This window comes from Podarcis cretensis (assembly GCF_951804945.1).
Source record: "Podarcis cretensis genome assembly, chromosome: 10".
Lineage (NCBI taxonomy): Eukaryota > Metazoa > Chordata > Lepidosauria > Squamata > Lacertidae > Podarcis > Podarcis cretensis.
The window spans coordinates 47639570-47662015 of record NC_137179.1 but is presented as its reverse complement, the minus strand read 5'-3'; the positions used below and the strand labels follow the sequence as shown (position 1 = coordinate 47662015).

At 43.0% G+C, this 22446-nt stretch overlaps 1 protein-coding gene across 3 annotated transcripts in view; it reads left to right on the top strand.

Moving 5' to 3' along the window:
• Nucleotides 1-22446, top strand: part of RASSF3 (Ras association domain family member 3) — a 56481-nt gene that overhangs the window by 11877 nt on the left and 22158 nt on the right. Inside the window, exon 1 of one of the 3 annotated variants that reach the window (XM_079994382.1) lies at nt 19468-19833. The exons of the other annotated variants lie outside the window; for them this stretch is intronic. Within the exon in view, the coding sequence (XP_079850508.1) occupies nt 19723-19833 (111 nt within the window). The 5' untranslated portion in view covers nt 19468-19722. Of the gene's footprint in view, nt 1-19467; nt 19834-22446 lie in introns of those variants that run through there. 3 annotated transcript variants of the gene reach the window in all.

Sequence of the window (22446 nt, the reverse complement as noted above, 5' to 3'; positions counted from 1 at the left end):
AGATAGATAGATATAGATAGATATAGATAGATAGATAGATATAGATAGATAGATAGATAGATAGATAGATGATAGATAGATATAGATAGATGATAGATGATAGATATAGATAGATAGATGATAGATAGATAGATAGATAGATAGATAGATGATAGATGATAGATGATAGATGATAGATAGATGATAGATAGATAGATATAGATGATAGATAGATAGATAGATAGATAGATGATAGATAGATAGATAGATGATAGATAGATAGATAGATGATAGATAGATAGACAGATTGATAGATAGATATTGCTTGTTGAAAAGCATGATTTGTGGGAAATTAACATTTTGTTCTGTGCTGAGGTCATTGTTTGGATACTGCGCTTGTCAGCTTAGCAGCTGTTGGGAACCCATTAGGGAAAGTTTGCCAATCTTTTTTTTTTTTTTTTTGACCCACTGTAACAGGTGCTGATCATTCATTCCACACTAGATACAAGGGAAGAGAGTGGGAATATGGAAGATGCTTTTTTCTTTCAGAATACATTTTTGGAGTCTAAGGTATTAGGGCTGACTTGCTTGGAGGAAAAAACCTCTGTATATGTGAGATCTTACAGATAGTGCTGAAGTAGGTCTGGATATTCCTCATACATACCCCAAAACATACTCCTCATACGACTTTGTTTCTTCACTTTACAATCTCAAATTTGGTTGCTCTTTGAAAACCTCTTTCTCTCTCCCCCCCCCCCAAACCGGGTTAATTCCTTCTTTCTTGCAACCAAAAGGACATACAGTTCTACTTTTCCCTACTGCTTAGGATGATTTATGTTAAGTTGTGGGTGCACATATCAGACGACACAGTGATTCTTCAACCAGCTCTTGTTTATTCACAGGCCAGAACAGAACTGAACTGATTGTTCAGCCAGCCTGCTTATATAGAGCTCCACTAGAACGCAACAGTAACCATTTTCTGTAATTACCCAATCACTGAACGTCACTTTCAATCCCTTATTTGCATATGTGGACCTGAACTATCTACAGTATCCCCCCGATGGCCCAGGGTGAGAACTTCAGTACATAAGAATTTAGAAAGAAGTAAGTCGCTATGAGGGTCCCTGGACTGAAAAGCAGGATATAAATGCTTTAATAGGTAATAAAAATGTCATCTCTTAAGCGAAACATCTATTGTAGCCAGAATTTGGAGATGGATGCTTTCCTCTCATGTTGACAGCCAGCATTCCGAAAGCAGATCTTGCTTTCCTCTCCATACCCAGAAGGATGGGTTTGCTAACAGCTGGCCTGGACGATTGGGAGAAAGTTGAGCTTGGCTCTCCATGCCCCATTGAAGCCTTAAGAATTGCTGGCATCTGCCCATCCCATTGTCAGCATTTTATGGAAAGAGTCTAATAGGTTAGGTTACAGCAGCTTGTGCAAAAGGAACGTTTCCTGATAATTCCCCACTCTGTGTTGCACTTGCATTTCCCTTAACACGTCTGCAGTTCTTGCTATAATCTTAACTACTGTACTGTGTTTCAAAAATAAATAGAAAACCTCTCCAGCTACAGCCACGTGTGTCCCGTCCAGTATGTAGATAAATCTGCAATTCCGAGTACCACAAACCCGGAAGTGCGTGTTCCAGTTTGTGAACGTTCTTTGGAACCCGAATGTCCAACGTGGGTTCCCCAGCTTCCGATTGGCTGCAGGAGCTTCCTGCAGCCAATCGGAAGCCGCGTCTTGGTTTCCAAACGTTTTGGAAGTCGAACGGACTTCCGGAATGGATTCCGTTCAACTTCCGAGGTATAACTGTACATGCGATCTTGTATTTAAATCGAACAAATAATAATAATTCTAAATCAAGGATTATCTATGGAGAAATGGGTGAAGGGGCCCCTGATCCCTTCTGGGATTTTGAAAAGAAATGCTTTTTATTTATCGTCATAATCTAGGTCTGTTTCTGCTTTAATATTTAAATATTTCCTAACCCTTGCACCTGTTTTAAAACAAATGTACATATAAAATAACATAACAAAATAAAAGAAAAAAATTCCTTCCAGTAGCACCTTAAAGACCAACTAAGTTAGTTCTAGGTATGAGCTTTCGTGTGCATGCACATTTCTTCAAAATAACATGTCTGGGTATCCTTGCCTAAAGAAAAAAGATTTTAGCAGGTGCTGGGGGGGAGGGAATACGGCAAAAGCATGCTGCAGTATTATGTTTAATTTCTCAGTAATTGATAACTCTGCTTACTTCTGGATGGTGAGTGCAAATGGCACTGAAATGTTTTTCAAGGACTAGGCATTTACTTTAAAATGTGTAATGTACTTCATATAGTAATGCGGTCTAATCATTATTGCTACTTGTATTTAGGTTTCGGTTTTTCAGCATTTGATTTACACGTCTGTTATTAGCTCTCTCGCTCCCAACACTTACCACCACAAGATGTCTGACTATGGGCCAGTCCAGTTGCTATCAGATACACAGATCCATTGTCCCTGAAATCCGTTCTGCAGGCAGTGATTGTTTCCCACCACAAGATGGCTGTCGTTTTGGGGTTTATCAAATCCCAAAGGTTGGCAAAAGAAAGGAACTGTTTTTAGCAACAGCTCTTTATAATTACGGTAGATCTGGTATGTTCATTATAGCTGCTACTTCCAGCAATTATCTCCCTGTGACACTCTTTCTCCAATTGCCCTTTTTGTGAAAATGCCCTACTCATATTTTGTTTTGGAAATTTATTCTTTTGCAGACTGCTTTGCATCACTAAACTTAAATGTGCTGCAATGACAGAATCTCCTCGCACCTTTGCATGGCTGTTCCATGTTGGAGATTATTCATAGTTTGTATAATAGATGTTGTCAGAGCTGCCCCTAGGTCCCAGCTCACAGAGGACCAACGCGAGGCTGTCGTTATGTACAAAAGTCTTTATTGAGGTTCAGTTTCCATTTCAAAGCCGCAGCGCGCAGCTCTACGTCTTAAACCCTAGACCGGCGAAGTCCCGTCTGAATCTCCTCCCCTCTGACACCAGTTTAAGATCCTAGCCCTGCTCCACCTTTTCCGCTGCTTTCTCCTCCTCTGGGTCCTCCTGCCCACTGGGGCATCCCCCTTTCTGGACTCTTCTGACGCTGAGTCGCTTAACTCCTCCCCCTGCCTCCGGCGGGCTTTAGGACCCGGTTCCCAATCCTCATTCTCTGCTGTCCCGCGCTCCTGTACATTTGAACTTGCCTCTCACGCCAACCCAGTGACCTTCCTCCTGACCGTTACACTACTTCTGTCACTGCTTCCCTCTTCCGGGATACTGGCCGGATCTGACCTCCCCTCCGTTGTCTGACTCTCCGATGGAGGTGTGGTCAGCCCTGCCTTATCTTCTCTCCCTGGTGGGGAATGCACTGGCCCCGATCCTTGGGACTCTTCCCCCCCACTCTGCTCTGGTGGGGAAGCTGGTCCTGATTTCCAACTACTGCTCTGGGAGTCCCTGCTGCCCCCTTGCTCCTGGGGCGTTCCCCTTGGGAACCCCCTACCCCTGGCCACTGGCGCCCCCTTCTGTGAATCTTCCGATTCGCTGGAGAGGCTCATGGAATCCCTCGGTCCACTGTCCTCTTCTCCTACGCTCCCCTCGGATTCTTCCCCTTCGCTCTCCATCTCCTCTCTTCCCTGTGCCTCTGCTCCTGAGCCCCTGACAGATGTGTTTGCTGTTAAGTTGTGGGTGAACATATCAGATGACACAACGATTCTTTAGACAGCTCCTATTTATTCACAGGCCAGAACAGAACTGAACTGAAGGGTTCAGTCAGCCTGCTTATATAGAGCTCCAGTACAACGTAACTGTAACAATTTTCTAAAACTATCCAATCACTGAACGTCACTTGCGATCCCTTATTTGCATAACTATCTACAGTATCCCCCTGCTGGCCCAGGGTGAGAACTTCAGTACATAACATTTGCTGTGTGAGCACCGTGCATTGAGCCACATAGAGTAGGGCTGGGGAAGCTGTGGTCCTCTTGACATTGGCCCCATCTGCATTATATATTTAAAGCAGTGCCATATCACAGCTAGGGCTTCTCCCAGAGCATCCTGGAAGCTGTAGATTGTGTGCTGTGAATTTTTAGGAGATCCGCAGCTCCTTAACAAACCACCGTTCCCAGGATTCTTTGGGGGGAAACGCAGATATTTAAAGTGGTATGGTACTGCTCTAAATGTATAGCATATATAATAAAAGTTGGAAGGGACCCTGAGGGATCATCGAATCCAGCCCCTTGCAGTGCAGGAATATGCAGGTGTCCCATACAAGGATCCAACCTGCAACCTTGGTGTTATCAGCACTCTGCTCTAACCAACTGTGCTATCAGTCCCAGCCAGCACATGTGGTAGTCAGGTGATGATCAGACTTGTAGCCCAACAACATATGATGAGGCACAGATTCCCTTCCTGTGCCATAAAGTGTGAATGTGTGAGGCAACTCTCTATATATGTGAGGAAACACAGTGGACGTGTGCCAGAGAGCCACAGGTGCTGTGATTGTCTGTTATGCAGTGCGATTCAGTATTTAGTTTTGCAGAACACCAATGTCCAAACTCCGGATTAAAAAAAAAACCCAAAAAAGTGTGGCATGTCTTACTCTAAGCCTATAGTCAAAGGCATCAAATACACAACATTGACAATGCTTTCCTTTGTTATTTGTGCAGTTATCACCATGATTATTCTGGATGTGACTTCTCTCTTGCACTTCGGTTTGTGATATAATTATGAGAAGCTCTCGAGTAAGGCAGCTGCTGAAAGAGTTTTAGGATCAGCATCCCGTGTCATAATTACACTGAGCTAAATAAGAGGTAGAATTAACTCTGGAGGTGAACACACAAACCAGCTTGTAGCAACAACTTCCCTGTTAACCAACAGAAACCACTATAAGCAAGATCTTTAATCAAAGTTAAGGGCTTCAGGCAGTTGAGCCCTTTCTTGGCTTAATATTGCGTGTCAAACATTTGACGCAGCTGCTTAAGGGAATTTCCAGACAACTAGATGTGTCACTTTTCACATGCCTTTCAGGGGGTTATTCATCAAAAATATAGGTATAATGTCAAATGCTTCCCTCCTTGACTTTCTTCTGTGTTGGAACTTAAGGTAGCACAAGTCTTCCAGGTGGTTATCCTTCCAGACTCCTAAATTTTAGGGACAGTAAAAAGTCCTCTCCCCACTTCACGAGAAATTCAGTATTGACCTAGGACTTTTCACTGCCCCTGGAAGTTAAGAGGACATTTCAGTATTATGTATCGGGCTGTCAGGTGGCAATCCTAGACTAAACCAACAACATTTAGCTGACTAGCTACACCTAGTTCTAAACATAGGTTAGCCTTTGTTAGCCTAGCCAAGCTCACTTTGTATACTGGGTGAAATACCAGGAGATAGGGTGGAATCCAACATCATTTTAATTTTATTATTTATTACATTTATATTCCACCTTTATCTTCCAAGGATCTCAAGGTGGTGTACATGGTTCTCTCTGTTTCATCCTCACAACACCCCTGTGAAGTAGGTTAGTCTAAGAGATGGTGACTGGCCCAACGTCACCCAGTCAGCTTCATGGCTGAGTGGGGATTTGAACCCTGCTCTCGCAGGACCTGGTCCAACACTCAGATTGTTCTGTCAATGCAAGTATTTCCACTTGACAGATAGAACCATCTCCCCTCTCCTTCCCTGCTGTTCTGGGGGTTCTCCAAAGCGATTTGGGGGAGGCATTGGGGTGGAAAGAGGGGGGAAGCCCCATTACACTAGTGTGAGTTTTTGTTTTGGCTTCCACTAGTGCACCAGGGTAAGGTAAAAGGTAAAGGATCCCTGGACAGTTAAGTCCAGTCAAAGGCGACTATGGGGTGCCGCACTCATCTCGCTTTCAGGCCGAGGGAGACGGCATTTGTCCACAGACAGCTTTCCGGGTCAAGTGGCCAGCATGACTAAACCGCTTCTGGCGCAACGGGACACTGTGACAGAAACTAGAGTGCACGGAAACGCCGTTTACCTTCCTGCTGCAGCGGTACCTATTTATCTATTTGTACTGGTGTGCTTTCGAACTGCTAGTGAGGCATCTAATCATAAGCCTGCATTTTTATTAAAGCTTATATGTTTAATCAGGGCCTGTATCTTAAAAGACCAGTCTTAGAAGACCAGTTGCCTAAAAACCTTGACAAGATATTTTTACTCCTAGACAAGGGGCCCCCCTGATTTATAGCAGAAAACAATTCTCAAAGTCGTAAAAAGGGAATTACAGGCTGACAGCCAAGGTTACACTGACCCTACAAATTAAGGGTGGATAAATAGTAAAATGAGCCATATCTTCTTCCTAAGGTTAAGAAGGTCAAGAGCAGTGAAAAAGCATCTAGCTGGCAGAAACAGAACATTTTCTGGGAAGACTTTTCAAAAGCTGTTTGTTTCTTAAACTAAGATCCTTTTAAGATTTCTTTTCCTTTTAAAAGGTTGTTTATGTATTAAATATATTAGTTTAAATATAATTATGCAAAGGATTTAAGAAATGCTAGATTCTTATTTCATATAGTTGGAAGAGATCACAGGGGCCATCAGGCACCAGCCCCCCCTTGCCAGACAGAAGACGCCAATCGAGCGCTCTTGATATATGGTTGTCAGGCCTTTTGTTTAGAAACCTTCAAATGAAGGAGATCTCAATGTTGATGTGAACTCAATCTTTGACATATGCATAAGATAAAAATTCAAGATTAATTATCTGTTTTGGAAGGCAATAGGGCAAGGAGGGCAAGAGGTGAGCTGGTAATTAAGATTCCTTGTTGAGACACATGTAAGATATATTACTACTTATTTGTCATTTATAGATAGAAGAATATATAGCTTTTTATTTTCCATAAAAGGGCAAGAAGGAAATGGGTGTATCTTTTGTGATTGGCTCTAGCAAACAGCCAATAGGAATTTCAACCAGGCTGATTGGACAGAGGCAGCCACAGGAGGAGCAAGGGGGCTGGATTAAGGAAATATAAGTGCTGGCCAGAATGGCAAGAGGCCAGGCCAGAGCTTGGTAACCATATACCACTGTGCCTCATATTTATTTGTCTGACAAATAAATTACTATTTTAATTTCTCTATTGCTGCGTTGAATATTTCATTCCAGCTAAGCGTTAACCACAAGCAGGGTGCTACATTAGGTTGGCAGGAGCTGGGACGGAGCAATGGGAGCTCACTCCGTCGCAGGGATTTGAACCGGCAGCCTTCTGATTGGCAAGCCCGGGTAACTGAATGTGGCCCACGGACATTAAATTTGGTTATTTCAACTGTATGGTAATGAGCAGAAGAGATCCTGAAGCAGAAGTTCAAAACAAAGTAGCTTTGGCAGTGCACAGTTTGTGTTCTACCTGCTGTGATTGTGACAAGCCTCTACAAAGTTAATGGAGTAAAATATGGGTGAAAAGGATAGCCCAGAAGAATGTAAACAAGCTTAACTAACATGCTTCTCAAGCTACAGGCATTGACCCTGAGCTTTGTTGATTTGATTTGCTCTGATCCAAACCATCTGCACTGAAAACAATTAAAAGCCTTCACATCTAAGAGTTTCCTTCCTCTTTTTAGAACATGTGCTGCATGTTGAAACACAGAGAGTGGCTATTAGTTTATATATTCCAGAATGGTACAGTACTGTAGTTGTCTGTAGCAGCAATGGCAGCAAAGGGTTTTGTGGCACCTTCAGGTTGATTGGATTATTGTGGTGGATGTATTTGTGGTCTAGAACTCAATTTGACAAGTGTTATGTGTGTGTGTGTGTGTGTGTGTGCGCGCGCGCACACACACACACACACGGCGAAATGTAAACAGTGAGGCTATATAAAATTATAAAGATAGTAGTAGATCTGTGACATTTCCTAGTGTGACCAGTTGTATTTCCTCCCAGAGGCATGCACAGAATTACCACCTAAGAGAACAACCATACTGTGTCTGAGGAGCATTGAGCAGTTTTGTTCTGGCCATCACATCCACCTGACACGGCAGAAGGTGGAGAGGCAGTACTGTAAATCCACTTTTTTTTTTGGCTGTGCCAGCTCCATGCTCCTTAATAAATGCCTGCTTTTTCTTTTCATCACTTGCCAAGTAGTTACCCCTTGCAGCATGAAACTGACACGTTTGATTTTATCAGAAAAGGTAAATTCGTTGTAAGACTTGTAGGCGTATTTAGCCAGCTGCTTCAGTTTCCAGTATAGCATATCTGCCCTGTATTTACAGTACATTTCCATTTTCTTCTTAGCTGTTCAACACACTTCAAATGTGCAGTTCAAATGGAGTGCACCCGTGACCAAGTTTGGGAAAAATACTGGATAACGATGTTGGCAAAGGTATCTGAAGAAGTGTGCATGCACACAAAAGCTTGTACCCAGAACAAACTTAGTTGGTCTCCAAGGTGCTACTGGACAATTTTTTAATGTTGACAAATGTGAGCTGAGAAACACCTTCAGAGTACAGTGGTACCTCAGGTTACATACGCTTCAGGTTACATACGCTTCTGGTTACAGACTTCGCTAACCCAGAAATAGTGCTTCAGGTTAAGAACTTTGCTTCAGGATGAGAACAGAAATTGTGCTCCGGCGGCGCGGTGGCAGTAGGAGGCCCCATTAGCTAAAGTGGTGCTTCAGGTTAAGAATAGTTTCAGGTTAAGAACGGACCTCCGGAACGAATTAAGTACTTAACTCGAGGTACCACTGTATTTTGTTTTGACTGCTGAGGTTCTCATGCAGACACATACATCCCTGCTGAAAATAAGCACTTGGAAGGAGGATTACAATCTGATTCTTTTCCCGCACTTGGCTCTTGAAGCTTTCTCTTTTGCTCTTTGCTTGTATTGATTTTCCATTTGATGGCTATCTTTTCAGCCTTTTTGTTCTCTGCCCCTCATCCTTTTATGGGAGTAAAGTACGAATCTGAGCCATGTGTTCCAACCAGCCAACAGTTAACATATTCATTTATCTGTTCAGTTTACTGACTTATTCACAGTATTTATATACCACTTTCAGGTGGATTTTAAAAGTTGTTTACTTAAGATTATTAGAACAATAAACATCAATTATTTTTTTAAAGTCACCACAGAATGAAAAACACAATTTGCTTATTTAAAAAACTCTGTTACTGCTTCTTCTCCACTCTCTTTGGGAAAAGATGGTCCTTCGGTTGCCTCTGAGGTGACAGTTGGGTGGGGAGGAGCCAAGTCAGGTATCTGTGGTGATGGCCACACCATTGGATTGATGTGGATATTTTTTTCAAACATTACATCTCAGTCTTTTGTAATTACATATTTTACATTCCAATATTATAAATTGGGCAGGGGCAGTGATAGCCAATCTTGCTGACATTATTTGATATTCACGCAAGCTTGAACAGGAAAAAGAATGGAGCTTCCCTCTTTCATGGAGACCTTACTGGTCTGATTTTCTGATGGCTCCCTCTTCATGTCGAGTCGCTTGTTTCAAGACAGATGCTGGGAATCAAATTGCAATTGCAGTGCAATAACAAGCTGGAATTCTCATGGTGCTTGCAGGCATGCTGAGATTCCACGTTTGGGATGCTATATTTAAACCACAAAGTATTATAGTTGTGTTTTTATTGCTGCAAGTCTTTTTATTTTATTTTACATGCCATTAGTGAGTGGGGCGGGAGATGGAAAGTCCCCTTTAAGTTCACCCCACTACCAAATAAAGTTCACTAGAATAGAATTTATAATAGAGAGGTTTATGGATTTGTACTATGGAAAGAAGGAAGCTAAGGAAGGATGCATTTTTTACCACTAAATAATCCCATTCTTCCTGCCATGGAATAGAACTAACAATTGAGGAAAAACTCTTGGCACATTCTCAAGGTGCTCTGCCAACACAAGCTCTTTTGGAAGATGTAGAAGATTTTACATTCGAACATGCCTATTTTTATTGAATTTATTATTTATTAGAAGATGTATGCCCTGCCATTTTATGCAAAAGCTCCTCACCATTGCCCAATGAGTAAGAGCAAAGCACTAGGTATTCTTGGGCATCAGGAATCCCATACATTTAAAGAGGGGGGCAGCACCCCTCCCTTTTCTTCCCTATCCTTATATTGTGCTCAGCACTAATGTCTCATAGGAATTGTAACTGATCTGTAGAAAAGACTTTGTTGTTGTTGTTGTTTAGTCGTTTAGTTGTGTCCAAATATTCGTGACCCCATGGACCAGAGCACGCCAGGCCCTCCTGTCTTCCACTGCCTCCCGCAGTTTGGTCAGACTCATGTTTGTAGCTTCGAAGACACTATCCAACCATCTCGTCCTCTGTCGTCCCCTTCTCCTTGTGCCCTCCATCTTTCCCAACATCAGGGTCTTTTCCAGGGAGTCTTCTCTTCTCATGAGGTGGCCAAGTATTGGAGCCTCAGCTTCAGGATCTGTCCTTCCAAGAAAAGATTTTACAACCTGAAAAAAGAGACAATGCGCATACTTTTGTAAACCAAGAAAATCTTTAATAAAAATTATTTTTTAAAGAGGGGGGAGGCAGCAGTGATACTAATGTAGAATAGAATGTCCCTTTTTTCATCTGAGGATTGCTGGAGGGTATGTAGCTAAACATAAATACGTGGGACATGTTTAAGTCAGATTGGTTCCAGCAGAACAGACCAGTATTTTATAGGAAGGGAGGTTCCTGCTGCATGCATTCTTTTCTGTGTGTGCCAGTCACAGAGGAAGACTTTTTTCAGGCCTGTTGCTATCTGTCTTAACGCAAAGAGATTGCTGAATATAAAATTAGGCTACCTATTTTCATCTAATAGATGTCACAGGCTATGGGAAGACTTGATGATTGTCTCTCAGGTCAAAAGTGGTCCCAGTTCGTAGATGATTGAAAGAATTATCTCTAGGCAAGGACAAACCAACAGACAGGGTCGAGTCAGCAGTTGCTAGGATAGATTCCCCTGACAGAGGAAGGGAATTGCTTATCTGAGGTAGCCAGCTGCTATGACTAGGAGCTAAGCCATCTATGAGTGTACCTTGAGTCAGTGAGCAGGTTTCCTTTAACCGTCATATGTGTATATTTCTAAGTTTGAGCCATGATCTTTTTACGAACAAAATTAATTATTGTGAAACTTGAGGGCTGTTTTTAACTGGGTAAGTAAATCTCCTAGAGATACTTTGTATCATGCAACAAACAAACAACAACGTTACATAATTATGTATTTTTACGTCCATCTCGCTACGTAAATGTTTGCATTTCACAGGAACTCTCACAGTATGAAACATCTTGAACCATATGATTAATTTCTTCAGATTCATTGCTCTAATCTGCTTTCCTAATTTGGCAGTATGAAGGGAAGGTAAAGGTAAAGGGGACCCCTGACCATTAGATCCAGTCGTGACCGACTCTGGGGTTGTGGCGCTCATCTCGCTTTATTGGCCGAGGGAGCTGGCATACATAACTAAGCCGGCCAGCATAACTAAGCCACTTCTGGCGAACCAGAGCAGCGCACGAAAACGCCGTTTACCTTCCCGCCGGAGCGGTACCTATTTATCTACTTGCACTTTGACGTGCTTTCGAACTGCTAGGTTGGCAGGAGCAGGGACCGAGCAACGGGAGCCCACCCTGTCGTGGGGATTCGAACCACCGACCTTCTGATCAGCAAGTCCTAGGCTCTGTGGTTTAACCCACAGTGCCACCTGTGAAGGGAAGAGTTAAACATAAATACACAAGGAAAGGAAGATTGCATATCAATACAGAGCCTATATAGTGGCTACTTTCTAACTCCAAGTGTAAGAGGCAAGACCATTACAACAAGCCTGGAGTAAGTCGATTTTGTTCCAACTGCCAATTTCTTTCAAGGCTCAATTCAGGTTTCTTCAAAACCTGGGCCACGGTTTCTGAGGAAGCATCATCCTCTGGCATATGAATCTCTTTGAAATTTGCATTCAGTTTTGAGGGAGTGTTCATCATCTCTTCATTCTTTATTTTATCAAGCATTTTTATTCAGTGTCTATGATTATAGTTTCAAGGTTGTGGTTTGCTAATATGCTTTTCTGATGCTCTTTTATATTACTATTGTTTTATATTTAGGATGGTTTTAATTTGTTGTGACATATATTTCTAAGCCACCTTGAGTATGAGTTATCATAGAAAGCCTGGTATAAAAGTCAAAATAAATGGCAGGGGGAGATGTTATTTCAAAGGTGTTTGTATCCTCACAGATCTTACACAAGGAAGTAGACTCCATTTAATAGAGAGAAGTTGTCAAACCTGTTTCTGTTTGAATGCGTTTTTATGACTCCGATGACCTTGTTCAGCACACTACTGCTGAATTCAAACTCCACTGCTAACGTGTAATACTAGATATGCATTTACTGATATCTACTGATTCAGGAAGGGATTAAGCAGAGATTACTGCAATTTCAAAAACAGAAACATTGTTTTTATATCAGTTTGATGGTTAGATGCGGTAATGTGAAGTTCAGTTTAAACATCATTGCAACCTTATCTATTATCTGTAAAACTGAAAACTTTGGTTACAACCTTGTCAGAGATACATTAGATTTTCCAGGGCTATCACAAATATTTTTAAAAAATAATATTGCTGATCCATGTTACAAATAATGTGAATGTCACAGGTGGGAGAATTGAACACAGAGGTAGGCATGCTTAAGTACATTGAAATCAATTGGCTTAAGCATGCCTCTATGTTGGATGGTAAGGTAAAGGTAAAGGTACCCCTGCCCATATGGGCCAGTCTTGACAGACTCTGGGGTTGTGCGCCCATCTCACTTAAGAGGCCAGGGGCCAGCGCTGTCCGGAGACACTTCTGGGTCACGTGGCCAGCGTGACATCGCTGCTCTGGCGAGCCAGAGTCGCACACGGAAACGCCGTTTACCTTCCCGCTGGTAAGCGGTCCCTATTTATCTACTTGCACCCGGAGGTGCTTTCGAACTGCTAGGTTGGCAGGCGCTGGGACCGAGCAGCGGGAGCGCACCCCGCCGCAGGGATTCGAACCGCCGACCTTTCGATCGGCAAGCCCTAGGCGCTGAGGCTTTAACCCACAGCGCCACCTGCGTCCCTTGCAAGAATGTATAAAACTGGGTCAAATGTATGCTGGAAATGCAAAGAAAAAGAAGGGACGTTTTATCATATGTGGTGGGAATGTAGAGAAATTAAAATGTTCTGGGAAATGATATATAATGAGTTGAAGAAAATGTTTAAACTAACATTTGTAAAAGTGTTGTCAAGTGTCACAAAATTGCTTGTGTCTTGGAAATCCTTCTACCAGCTTTGTAGCTTTGTAGCTTTTTGACTCCCATTGAGGAGTCAAAATGACTATCTACTGATAAGTAATCACAAGGAAATGCAGTTTAATCCTTAAATATGAGACTAAAAGGATGCATAGGTTGAGTAATCAGCATTCTAAAAAAAGTAAACAGCTTTGTTTTCTTTGCAATCTTCCACTAACTGATACGGTTATTGGAATAAATACTTCCTTTGGGTAATGGAAAATGATTTAGGACTTAATACAGAGGTCTGCAGCCAGACGTTTACTATTGATATATTTTTAAAACGTGTTTGTCTTACCCAAATCTTCTGCCAGAAAGTACTCAGAGTGGCTTACAGGAATTTAAAATATGCAGTGAATACATTGTAATCAAGCTTACAAATAAAACCAAAACAGTGCAACAAAACAATTAAAAGACTTCCATAAGAAAACCTCGTTCAGGGAGGCAGGGAATCTAAAACTCAGACTTGCCAGCATTGTGATGCCAGCAAATGGTTTCAAACACTAATGAGCATACCCAGTAAGCTCTGGACACTGGGAATATGGCTGCAGTAACCATGGGAACCAGAAAACAAGGAGGGAGAGGCCAAGTAAAGCATAACCTAGGTTGATTTGCTGTAAGCTGCCAGAGATCTCCGCCTGCAAGACAGGAAAAAGGAGTTGCGGCAAACAAGATCAACACAGTAATCGGAAACTGTTACCTAGGAGTGCCAAAATCCAATTTGAGTGAGAGAAGCACAAGGCCTGGGAACTGACTGGGAACAAGAGGAAATCTTGAAGCTTAGAAAGAATGTGTCTCTCAAGGCTTCCCAGTGATGCAGGGAAGAGGAGATCACTGTATCCTCTGATGCGGGCAAGCATCATCTTCTTGGGTGCTAAGGTTGCCAATAACAACAACAACAACTTTTCTCCCCTTCTGTGCTTCTCCGTGACTCATGAAATTAACTCTGGGAGATTAAGGAGAACCCCAAAAACAGTTTAGGAGGCATAGGAGGACTGGAAGGGGGTCATTGAAGCTGGGAAGCTGATATGCGTGTGCAGATAGCATGCTTATAATACAGTGGAACCTTGGTTCTCGAACGGCTTAGTTGACCAACAAATCGGCTCCTGAACGCCGAAAACCCGGAAGTAAGTGTTCTGGTTTTTGAACGTTTTTCGGAAGCCGAACGTCCGAAGTGGCTTCCGCTTGAGTGCAGGAAGCTGCTGCAGCCAATTGGAAGCTGCGCCTTGGTTTTTGAACGTTTCAGAAGTTGAATGGACTTCTGGAACGGATTGCATTCAAAAACCAAGGTGCCACTGTAGTACAATGTTGAATTCCACCCACTGCTACACACACTCCATTCTCTGAGTGGCGAAAGACTTCAGCTGGTCCAACGCTTACCTCAGGTTTGGTTTCTCTGGGGTGAAGGTCTCTGGGTACTGTGGTGTCTTTTTGAAATATTGTCTTAATTACACATATATACAAAGACTTCTTACAGCATTAACACTCCAACAGATTTTGCTTTCCTGTTTTTAGGAGAATCCTCAAAAGCATTGCTTTGGCCTATTGTTTCCCTGTTTCTAGAATGGCTTGGCTTCCAGCCAGGTGGGGGGGGGGAGAGAGACCTTCTGCTTCCTCCTGGAAGAATTGCTAGGTAGTTGCTTTTATGACAACACACCTTTATTTCACCTTTACACATGTAAAAAAGATGATTAACAGGCTTGGCTTGGGCCATTAACTTAACAGAGACTGGTTTGACCACTTTAGCCCTTCCTTCTATCACACACTCCCAGCTTACAGATACTGTATAAAACCAGAGGCTTAGAGAGGACCCAAAATATATCAAACCAGCCTCCCACCTCCAAATCTGAGCATCTTGAATTGGGCCTGGAGTGAACTGACAATTAATGCTGCTATTTTAAAATTTGGGTTCTGTGAGTTCTAAATGGAAACCCAGCCAGTATTCTGGCTGCCATATTTTGGGACAGTTGAGGGTTCTGGGTCTTCTTCAAGGATAGCCTCATGCACAGTGTGGATGGGAGGAAACCACCCATTTCTCCATTCACTGCAATTCCTCAATCCTTTCTGGAAATTTCAGTGATTAGTCTTGACTTCTCAGGTGAGAGGAGATCCCTGGTATTCCTAAAGAAGTTATTGCTTCCACAGTTCTTCCAAGGAGATTATTCCAAAATTCATAACTTTTGCACCTCCAGGATGCCTTAGTGCTCTTTGTATGAAAAATTAAGCAAGTTTGCTTTTGTCAGATTGAATCCACTCTGCTGCCCTTCTCTCAAAATTGTTTCCTATTTATTTACCTAAACAATAGCTGTCAGTTTGAAAGTGAACATTTCAAAGTCAACCCTGTTCATCATCTTTGCAACTCTTCAACCTGACAATTAAGCTATAGATCCTGTTACATATATTCTGCTACCCTTCGTGGTCTTTGAAACCTGCCAACATCAAGGTTTATTCTATCTTGAATAAACTTATATTTTACTGCAAGTTAAAGCCTGTGATGTCCATGCTAAACAGTATATGTTTAAGAGAGAGAGGAAGAGAAAGGTATTCAGTTTCATGTGGTTCCTGGAGATGTTAGAAGTAGATGTAGAAAATCATGTGCTTACATGCTGACTTGCTGGTGATAGTAAATACAAATTTAAATTGTTATAATTGCTTAGTTATCAGTTAGAATTGTCACACATAATCCATATACCTCTGGAAGGCACTGGCTCATTTTGCACTCTTGCCAAGCCAGCTGATTTGTATCTTAAAACACCAGATGCTATGGTTAGTCATTTTTCCTAGACGGATAATTATCCTTCTGCTTCCTTCCTTCAAACATTCACAGTATTAACTAAAACTTCTTGAAACATTTACAGTTCAAAGTGATTCACCGGGACTAAATACAGAGCGCTACAGATTTCTAAGGATGTGTTTTAAATTCTATTTTTGCCATGTTATTTGTCTTCTGATACAACATTTCATTAATTTTGTGCATTGAAAAAGCTGGCTTTTGATTGGCTATCTGTAAAAACATACAGGAATCTTTATTCTAAAGATGAAATGTGATTCTAAAGGTTCTGATCAGGTCCACTTATAAGTAGATGGGCAGAACAATCCTAACTGGGACAAGGAAAGACAGGAGCATCTGAGTCACCACGACACATATGAAGTTTGATCAGAAAGAAAAGCGGAGAGGCGGTTTTTAGCCATATTTGGCATAGCTGAGGGGTCTGAGGAGCCATGTTTTGGATCCTACAGGTCCAAACCCTCAAGCCACTGAAACAATAGAGGAGACCCGCCATTGATGTTTCCCACCTGCAAGGGAGTAGTTTGGGTGTCTGCTTCTCATCATTGGCAGAGAGACAGCGCTACATCTTACCTCTCCCCAGCCAACAACATTGGGGGTGGGGGGTGGGTTAGGATTACTACCTTAGACAAAATTTTAAAAGTTGCATCAAAGAAATTGGTAGGAATGATCCAGTAAGTGCACAGGGAGAAAGGGAAGTTCCCAGATTTAACTTGAGGCTTTGGAAATAAATAGGCAAGAGGAAGTCGAAAATCCAATCCATGTCACCCTTTCAAATAACTTAGCGGTAGCCGTTAGTTCAAATGCTGCTTTACTGTATGCCCGAGTTGCAGTTGTGGAAAATTAACCTGGGCCTGAAATAAAATGACATACAACTGTCTTGCATTTCCTAAAAACCTCCTTACAAAAAGGAGCCTCTCCTCACAAAAGGAATTCATAGCACAAATGAATGGCTATTTACATTCCTGATACTTTACTAAAGGACCCATCCATTTTAGGTGTAAGAAAGCTACTTTTCTTCTTTTGTAATGTGATTTTGCCATTGTCTTATAGAGCAAGAGGCCCAAAGAATGTTGTTGTTTAGTCCTTTAGTCGTGTCCAACTCTTTGTGACCCCATGGACCAGAGCACGCCAGGCACTCCTGTCTTCCACTGCCTCCCGCAGTTTGGTCAAACTCATGCTGGTAGCCTCGCGAACACTATTCAACCATCTCATCCTCTGTCGTCCCCTTCTCCTTGTGCCCCCCATCTTTCCCAACATCAGGGTCTTTTCCAGGGAGTCTTCTCTTCTCATGAGGTGGCCAAAGTATTAGAGCCTCAGCTTCACGATCTGTCCTTCCAGTGAGCACTCAGGGCTGATTTCCTTCAGAATGGAGAGGTTTGATCTTCTTGCAGTCCATGGGACTCTCAAGAGTCTCCTCCAGCACCATAATTCAAAAGCATCAATTCTTTGGCGATCAGCCTTCTTTATAGTCCAGCAATTCTGTTATGGTGGTTGTCCATAAGCAAAGCATAAGGCCCCTGTGAAGTAAATTGTCTGTCTCACACACTATAATTCAAAGTCCAATTAAAATTTTACAGCCAGCAGGTCAACCTCCATTTGCATACCTGGCCCATAAGTTATAAAAAGCATGCTTTGGAACTCAGTGGTGGATAGAAAAAAGTGCTATGCTGTCCACCGAAAAAGTACTTACACATAACTTGTACTATGAGGACACAGAGGATGATATTCTCTGCTTTACTGTGAAATTTGGCAGAAAGCTAACACAAAGCATTGATTCGTATATGCTCATTCCTTTGTTGATGCAGTTAAGTGTTTTGCCAGTAGCTTTAAAAAATGCAAATACAGACACTGAAGCAATATAACTTCAGGCATCTTAGCATGGTATTAGTTGTTACAAAGCAGACAGTACAGTGTTCATATAACAACTGTTTTTGTTCTTTCTCCTTCCTTTTCATCCTGACAACATGCAATTAGATATTCAAAGTTATGGAAACACTGACTATGGAACTTTATTTGCAACTCAACTTTAGAACATATTCATACTTGCTTTTGCTTTGTGGAATTAATAACTGAGCATTTTTAAAATGCCTACCATGTTTGTGCTGTCTTTTTTTTAAGACTCAGAGTATATTGCTTTGCTGTATTATTTCAGCATTGTGTTTTTAACCATGTTCAAAATGTGCTAGGGAATGCACAGGTGGCAAACTCCTCATTTAAGGCTGCAGGAAACCTAGACTAAAAGACCAGTAAAGAGTCAGATTCACTTCAGCATAACCATGCTTAGGATCAGGGTATTCTGTGGAAATCTTCTAACAGTTCAGAATTATGATTCGGCCACTTGACAACAAATATCTACAGAAGTATTGTCTTTTATCTGAAGAGAGATTTGCTTCCCGCCACCCCATAAGGCACTCCCATGTCCACAACTTTACTAATTGTCCGTCTTGTGGGATAACCTGGTTTTAAAAACTGCTTGCACACATGGACGGAACCTGTTCTGCCCAACTGTTTAGTTTTGTTGTCTATAGTGTCTTTTACATTAGGATATGCGTACTTATAATTTATTTTTTGGGATTTCTAACCTGCCTTTCACCATCTACTCCCAGTTTGTGTACTAAAATCTCACCTAGTGTGAAGCCTGGTTTTTTTTGTTTTCTTTTTTGCATGTTTACTTGGAAGTCTGCATGGGGTTTACTCCAAAATGAGCCTGGGATTGCAGTCTTGATTGCTCCAGCTCCATGATATATCACCTTTTAAAATGGAAAGGTGTCACCCGCTTTGCTGACACCTGTGTGGTCCTTTGAGGCTCTGACACCAGTATTCTTCTGTGTGCTTTTGATACTTGTCAAGGCTTGGTGCCATTCAGAAAACCAGAGGTGCGTCGGACCAGATTTAAGTGACACCCGTCCTGTTCTCTTAAAAAAGAGTATCTTGAAGAAGTGTGCATGCACACGAAAGCTCATACCAATAACAAACTCAGTTGGTCTCCAAGGTGCAACTAGAAGGAATTTTTTTATTTTGTTTCTTAAGAGAGATGAGCTCTTCTGGAACTAAGGAGGTGCCCTTGACAATGAGGGCCATTTGCCAACCCTTGAAGCGCTTTTGCAAGAATGCGCGCCTATCAACACTCGCTATCTCCGACGGATATTAGCTCATTCCAGCCGGCCTGGGCCGAAACTTTGGCGGCGAGGTGCCCAGGAGCCAAACGGCGCTTGGGGAGGAGCACTAACTTATCTCCGCAGGAAGAAGGGCGGCCTCGCCTTTCCCGGCTCACCTGTTGCAAGGCGAGAGGGCGCAGTCCCAGCGCGCGAGCCAGCCAAGTTCCTGAGGGGAAAGGGAGGCGAGCCAGAAGCTCCCGCCCAGCTTCAAGGCAGGTGGCGGCTCAGGGAAGTCGCGGCCACTCGGGGGAGGGGAGGAGGAGGGAGGAAGGCCCGGCTAGCTGGCTGGCTGGCTGGCTGGGCGGGAGGCGGCGCTGCCTCCGCGGAAGCGCGTCCGAGAGGAGAGCCGGCCTCAGTGCGCCGCCGGCCAGGCTGCGGCGCGCAGCGACCACGGGACTTGTCCGCCGCCGAGCTCCGGCCGGGCGGGTCTCCATGCGGTGGCGGCGGCGGGGACGCCCGGGCCCCCCTGCTGCTGCTGCTGCTGCTGCTGCACGGAGGGCGCGCCACGGGAACTAGCAGCATGAGCAGCGGCTACAGCAGCTGGGAAGAGTCCGAGTCGGAGGAGTTCTTCTTCACCGCCCGCACCTCCTTCTTCAGGAGCTGCCCCGCCAAAGCCAAGCCGAGTCTGCAAGTAAGCGAGCCGCCATCTCCCTCCTTTCGCCGGGCGGGAATTCTCCCTGTCCTGAGCAAGAGCGCCTTTGCCCTGGCCTGACCCGCAGCAGGCCGCGCCTTCCGCTGTAACCCCACGTGTTCTTCCCAGGCTCGCTCTCTGTCCCCGCGCCCCACGCCAAACCAAGTCCTAAGTTTCTGGGGATCCCCTCGTGGCGCTTCCCCGGTTCCTTCCCCAAGTTACAGCGGGATCTGGAGGGTGCCGGGTGCCACTTCCGGATGATCGCAGAGGGAGCAGAGTCCAGGCAGCAGAAGCATTGGGGTGGGGGGGGGGGGCTGGATCCCCAAGGTTTCTCTTCGCACCCCCGCGCCAGACTTTCGGTGCAACTGCACGTGTGGATTCCAGCCGTTGGGCTAGCTCGAGCAGCGTTGCTGCGACCTTTGATGATGAAAAGCGTGCTTTTTCAGTAGATCAACTTCCTCGTGAGCCAGAACTTCTCCCGGCGGAAAAAAAAAATGATCTCCCATGATGCGACCGGGGAAAAAAGAAGTCTGATTGCTCATGCGTTATTCCTAAAACCGCATGGTCTTGCAGCCGCCACTCCCGTACAAACCGTTGTAGGATTTCTGGGAAAGCGCATAAATAGAAAAAAGTTATAATTCCCTGGGAGGTAACGGATTTTTTGCCTCGTCTTCTCAGCCCCACCCTGTCAATCATAATCATTAGAACTGTTTTTAACACACTAAGGAAGCCTTAACTGGGAAATAATCTTCCCTTCATAATGATGTGGAGGTTGTCTGTGTCTGCTCCTAAGTGGTTTTCAATATCCAGGGATTTTTAATAGTTAGAAAGTACTGTACAAATAGTTTTTTAAATTGCTGCACTTTATTTCTGTAACACCATATGCACCTGACACAGGTAGTTGTATTTAAATGGGAATTTATGTGTAAAAGGCCTTCAACTAACCAAAGCATTTAAAATACTTTTACCCCAAACTCCATGCATGGAGTTTTTTACTAATATGATGCTAGCACACTATTCTAAACGTGTTGCAAAAATAGTACATTTTTTTAAACATGTCAGTTGTGTGGATCACCTGCATGAACAAGTGCTTCTCATACGGCAGTGTTGCATTTAAATTTGGACATCATAAACTCCAGGGTTCTTTTTAGCGTCATCATGTGCAGGTTATTTTTTTCTCCTTCTCAAAATAATTTCAAGAATGCATGTCATGATTTAAAATGCAGTGGTGACAATGTGGTATTCTAAATGCTTTGATAGTCTGTTAATGGACATCTAATATTTTGCTATTAATTTCTTAAAGCTGTTAAACTAAGCTGAGTTGGCTGTGATCTTGTTAGAATTGCGGGGTTGCCATCTGACTCTCAGGGTGCCAGAGCTTTTGCATAGTGGAATGATAATGGAATAAAGTTCTTCCAAACTTTGTGTTAAAGTTTTGAAACAGCAGTTTCAGAGAGGATCAGGGTGACAGCAGCGGTTAAGAATTCAGCTATTATTAATTCCTGGGCTTTATCTTATCCTAAGGTAAGAATAACCTTGTCATGTCAGTATGTAGATTGGCTTTGGCTATTCCCAAGTGGTTTTCAATATTTAGAGATTCTTAATAGTTGCTAGGAGATGGCTGCAGGCAGCATGTTGCAGCAGTCCTTAATGATGTCAACAGGCAGTGTTCAGCCTCCACTCCTGGCACTGATTCAGAAACACAGTCAGTGATTAAAAAGTGGGCAGGAATAGGCAGATAAGAGTATGAGCAACACACTGCATTTAAGTTGTATGTGTCCTGAGTGTACATAGTGTTCTATAGAGTAACATAAGCAAGAGTGGTCCATCCTCCGAAGTAGCTCACATTCTGAATTTACCCTAGAGGACAGAAAGAAAGTTAGGAGGTTGATAGGAAGAAGCAAGGGTAACAAAGCAATGCAGTGTAGAAAAAGCAAAGAGGAAGAATAGCTGAGGATGAATGCTAGCAATTGCAATTACGGGGTTCATTTCTGCTGGGGATGAGGACTAAAGAATTAAGGCTAAGGTTCTGAAGACAAGAGCAGGCTGTGAGCTGTGATTTGGAAGAGAAAAGTAACACCAAGCAGATTTGCTTGGAGGAAGCGCCAGGCATAAGACAAACTTTGGGCTACAATGGGTAGAATCACAGGTGTTGTTGAGGGTGCCCAAGTTGGAGGAAAGAAAGATCAGGGGCAGAGACACAGCAGAAGAACAAGGAGTTTATGGGTTTGGAAGCTTTGTGAACTAGCAACACAGAATTCTGGTGAAACAAATAGAAATATGAGAGGGACAAAGTGGATTTTACCAAAGATTATTTCTCTTTTAAAGAATTGTGCACTAAGCTATCTTTTCCTATTCCTCTAAACTTGGCATTTGATGCACCTGTGGGAGAGAGTTCCGTGTCAATCGCTGGAACTCCCACTTTGACTAAAACATGTTGATACTCCACTAGTCATGCAGAGAAAGTACAGTGGCCTTTAGTTTTGTGTGGTTCATTATAAAATCTTCAAAGCTGAGGATTTTGGTTTCTGTATATTATACTTCTCAGGTTAGAAGCCTTTCTTGAGTGTCTGATTTGGCAGAAAAAGTAAAAACAATAACAAGAATAAACTT